The 5,186-nt window shown below is 36.2% G+C and overlaps 1 protein-coding gene across 2 annotated transcripts in view; it reads right to left on the bottom strand.

The window, feature by feature from the left end:
- Positions 1-787: 787 nt before the first annotated feature.
- MXD4 (MAX dimerization protein 4) overlaps positions 788-5,186 on the bottom strand; it is a 60,249-nt gene continuing 55,850 nt past the window's right edge. For both annotated transcript variants that reach the window (XM_019526107.1, XM_019526106.1), the window contains exon 6: positions 788-3,511. In XM_019526107.1, coding sequence (XP_019381652.1) covers positions 3,363-3,511 — 149 coding nt within the window. In that variant the 3' untranslated portion in view covers positions 788-3,362. The remainder of the gene's footprint in view (positions 3,512-5,186) is intronic.

Consider the following 5,186-nt stretch of genomic DNA (forward strand, 5'->3'; position numbering starts at 1 on the left):
CAGAACTTCACCATTGCTCCATAAGAGAGATCAAACCTCTGCAAGGAGAGCTTCATGGCAACTCCCTCCCTCCACAGTTCTCTCCCAGAAAGGGGAGAACCAGCCCTGTATTCTTGTACACCTCAAACCCTTTCATGTTCATGTTTCTTAACTGCAGAAAGAAAAAAGGCGAAAAGTAACTGACAAAAAAGTTACATTTTCTAATTTAAAAACAGCCATTACACAAAATGAAAGTTCAGTTGCAGTTACTCCGAGAAAGTGATTATTCAATCAGGTTGTTTTGCAGTAACGTTTGCACCACAGTACTAACAACTACGCACACGCAGTGACAAAGATCCACCTTTAAAATTAATGAAAAACCAGAACACTAAATTCATCCCTAGTAGCTAAGCAACAAAGCAATATAATTAACAACACTGCACTGGCTGCTGGATGGGACAATGAATAAATGTTTTGAAATGGAATATTAAGACCCCAATTTTTCACACTGAAGTTAGTAGAAGCAGCATATGGCATTTAGCACTTTATACCATTTGGACTAGTGGCCTGATCCTACCTATTTCTTACTCAAGCAAGTAATACTTAAAACAACTGTGCCATTGCCTTGAGGGAGACTTCCTTGGTTAGGACGGATTAGCAGAAATGGGTTCTATGTCTGACAGTTGTCATAGTCAATCAGGTTTTAAGACAAACATTCACTGAGAAAAATACCCTTTTTCTTGGTCTTGATAATGGTTACCATAGTAATAACTAAAAGTAAAAACAAATAAACCCTTTTCATTTCTACTCAGATTATTGGAGTAATTTTTATTGAAAATATAGGATCTACAAAGCCATGGATACCCAGTGTGGAAGAACTCATTAAGTTTAGCACATTCATCTTTCAAAGGAGAATTCCAGATCAACAACAGCGTTCAATTTAAAATCTCTACTCTCCTTCTATGAGTTTCAATTTTTTTTTTATTAGGAGGTTCTGTGCAAGAGCTGCTTGTCACAAAAAGAAACACTTTACAATTCATGAATGTGTTCATTATAGAATAAATGAACAGCAACAATATTACTAGCCTTTTTTCCTGTTAACAGTCATATGTTAAAGTAAACTCTTAATTTTTCCATGATTTGGAAATTAGTTACATATGCACCAAAGGAGCTAGTAGTTTCTGCTGCTTGTCAGCTACACACAATGAGTATATTGCTGTGTGCTTTCCCCAACAATGAGGATTTTAGTAATATGCAAGGTGTGTATAACATAATACCAAAACCTGCATCACAGAAAAGGATAAATGTTTTCTTTTTCAGCTGCCAGAGTTTATAACCTTAGGCTCTGCCCCAGAGCCAAAGCAGGAGTAGCCATACATTAGGTTATGTAACTTAAACATATTTCATTTCCTTGTTGGCAAGTTCCAAACAGTAAGCAAGAGTGCAAACAAGGATTGTAAGCTGCCACAAATGTATTCATATTTCTACTCTGTGTTGTAAGAGCCAAAGGGAGGACACATATGTCAAATGTTAAAAGAACAACCAAATCTTTGTTTTGATCACTGTGGTCAGTATGTCATGAGGTTTTTATTTCTGAATGCTAAAAATGGCACCACAGGTAGACATCCTCTAGCATTATACAGTACGGTTGTATTTCCATAGCCATTTAATGCTGGTCTCACAGAGACCCTGACTTTGTAAGGTAACAAAACAGAGAGCTGGGTGCTGAAGAATCAAGGAGGGCCTGTGGAAAGATCATGAACCCTCTCACCAAAATCTAATTTCATAATTTCACTTAAAACCTCACAGAACTGGATGCAAGAGGATTAAGACACAAATACACCTCCCAGTCCTTCATTTGTAACAAGATCATTCAAACAGAGGTCCTTAAAGAAACAAAGCTGAGTTGTCCTTTGAACAATGAAAAAGGAGAGGCATACATAAATGGTCACCAAGGCACAATATAACGAAGGTGAAGAGTCCCTGAGACTCTGGTCTGGGTCTGTACCATTCCCCTCCCTATACAAGTAAATGAGAACATTTAGGAAAATATAATACAAAATCTCTTACAGGAAATATAGACTACACTTGCTAAAATCACTTCTCTAAAAGTGTTTATAGCTTTTTTCTTTTTTTTAATCTTTTTTTTTCTTTTTTTTAAAAGACCTTCTTTAAACAGATAATGTAAAGACTGGTCCATTTTTTCTTACCCAGCAAGCCAAGCTCTAATGACTTCACTAAGCTGAAGTTGTATTAGAATACAGCTCCATAGTATTGCTACGATTTGGGTAAATATGTTTTGAACAGCTTGATGAGTACTAAATAAACTTTGCTGTTTTACAGCATACATTTTACTTTTTTGCATTTTTTAAAGAATAGAAAATGCAATTATAGTGAGCAAAAAAAAAAAAGAAAAAAGAAAAAATGATTAATTATCCTCTAGCTGAATACTGTAATTGTAAGCCATGCCTTCCATAAAAATGTATTGGCAGCTGTAAATAGGGAAAAAAAAATACAAGCAAACAGTAATTTTATTTCCTTGCAGGGAAGATTAACTATCAAAATCTGAATCAGTTGCACTCTGTAATTTGTCAAATGAACAAAACGAAACAAAACACTGACGTGTCATCCATTCCATGATAACAGGTCAGAACTGCCACTTTGACTTCTAGTAGCCCTGCTAAAATGGAGAGAATGGTTTGCTGCTGGTTGGATGTCAAACACATAAAGCAAAAGAAAGTTGAGTTCATCCCATATGAAGTCATTGTTGGAGCTGGCTTTTTTCCCTGTTTTGAAGTACAGTAGTGACTTGTCAATGACCTTCTTCAAAAGATCATCTGAGATTTGAAGATTTTTCCATCTAAATCTCTCAAAACACAGCTGTTTAAAAGAATTTATATATTCTACAAGTTGCTATGAAGCATTCATAATTTCTTTATGAAAAAAACCAGAAAAAAAAAGCAGTCGAATTTTTGTAGCTTTGAATCACTAACACGTGATAGTTTCCATTTTTTTTTTTGACATCTGAAAGTGGCCTCCACAAAATAATTGTCTTAAACCTCCTTATCTCGTCATTTGCTTCCAATCGTTTGAATTTCATACTTCTTGAATGGAATGATATGATTTTTTTTTCTTTAAATTTGCAGTATGGCTACATCAAGCTAGCTTTAAGTCACAACTGTACCTAACCACAGTTCTCTGCAACAAAACCATGATTTACAATATCTAATATTGTGGTTACAGTGCAGGGAACCGTGGGTAAGAAACCTCCATTTCAGAGTATTGTGGTTGGGGTTTCCCGGAAGAGTGGCAGTTGACACCTCTGGAATTTTCTTATAAGTGCTTCAGTTAGATGGTCCTGAGTTGAGCTGGTAACTCAGGCACTAGGAGAGCCTGGCATTAAGTCTGCGGGAATGTGTATAGCCACCATCGCTTGAACCGCTTTGCAAACTGTAGTGGTCTTCAGCATCGCTGGCACTCCCAATACTGTCCATTTCACCAGGTGTAAATTCCATTCCTTCAATGTCTACTTCTAAACAAAAACACAAAAAGGCAACATTTTCAGAAATGCAAAGTTACCTTGGGTCAGTGCTGCAGGTGTAAGTTAAGACTAACGTACTAGCGTACGGTTCAAACTGCATTTCATTTTCCTTTAAAAGTATATATATTTCTCAAAAAAATTCAGTGAATTCCTGAGAAAGATATGAGATTGACACCCCTGGGAATTAAAATCTCATTTTTATCCAGAGAACACAAATACAACGTGATATCAGTAAAGGTTCTCTCACACCTTCTAGATTTGTGTCTAAAGCCTGATCTCCAGATACCAGGGTGAAGACTAAAACAAGGAGCTTAATTCCCATGACATTTCAATACCAGCAGTCTTTACTGACACTTTAGCAGAAGTGCTAGTTAGTGGTAACTGTGGTACAGCCATGAGTCCACTAAGAGTTGGAATGAGACCAATAGCTCACTTCTCACTGGCCACTGGAAAGCCATCAAATGGTAAGGTTTCAAGCCATTAAAACTCAGAGTGGATACAAACTGGTGATGAGAGCTGAAAAGCTCTTTATCGCTTAACTGATGATTTGAACCATGCATCCCAGACTTTTAATAATATGCATCATCCTACGCAGAACTGTCAAGCGTTTTGATTAAAACAGAAGATATAAGCCCACTTTACCAATCCATCACAGAAAGAACTCTAGCCATGGATAGCTCAATTTAAAATACAAAATCCTGTCAAAAGTAATACAAAACTCCAAACTGGCCTTTAAAAAAACCTATTATTTATATATAACAACTATATTTTATATATTTATAATTTATATATTTATATATAGCAATTATTCATCCCACAAATTTCAAGACTGTAACACTTTTTGGTTCAGTAAAACTGTTCATGATTTCTTTGCCTTTCCCTCCCCCTTTTCCTTCTTTCATTCTGCCGTTATGACAGGGGAAAGGGAGATGGGAGGAGAGGAGAAAAAAAGCATAAATGAAATTACATAATGTTTAGTCTTCTAAAGTCCTCAGAAAAGAAATGAAATAACGCGAGTTTCTGATTTAGAAAAAGGCTATTTTTCAATAGAACACTTCTTTGAAAATTTCTCTTTATACCTCAAGAACCAACCTGAAACAAGCAGCACCAAGAGCCTTGCTGACAAATACAAAAAAACTCTCTCAGTAAAGAGCCAGATTCTGATATTCCTGCTCACAAGGAGCAGCACATTCTTTCACAGCCATCCTGTTCTTTACCATGGGGCCACCTGGTTCAGCTAATCTTCCTGATTACATATATTAGATTCTGGTCTCAAGGGCTCAATCTTGCTCCCAGCAAAGTCAATGGTAAAACTGCTACTGCCTTTAAAAGTGGCAGGATTGGGTCCAAGGCACTAGTATGGTACAGAGCCATGTAAAACAAAGTTAATGCCTGTAGTTATTTAATGGAACTATGTGTTTAAATTGTGATTTGAGCTCATAAGAACAGGAAACAAAAACTAAATATGGCTGGCTATCCTTAACTCACTGCTAGATAGACTGGAAATTGTCTGCAAAAAGGATGCGAGTGCCTTAAGGCATGACAGAATTTGGCCCTAAAAGAATAAGTCACAGGAAAAGTGTGATAAGAACAGATATTGACACAAAGGTTTTAATTTTAAGTATACACTAATATATACAAAAAAAGATATTTTTACAATAGAAAA

This window comes from Gavialis gangeticus, unplaced genomic scaffold (genome assembly GCF_001723915.1).
Source record: "Gavialis gangeticus isolate Ggan-Ray unplaced genomic scaffold, GavGan_comp1, whole genome shotgun sequence".
Taxonomy (NCBI): Eukaryota; Metazoa; Chordata; order Crocodylia; family Gavialidae; genus Gavialis; species Gavialis gangeticus.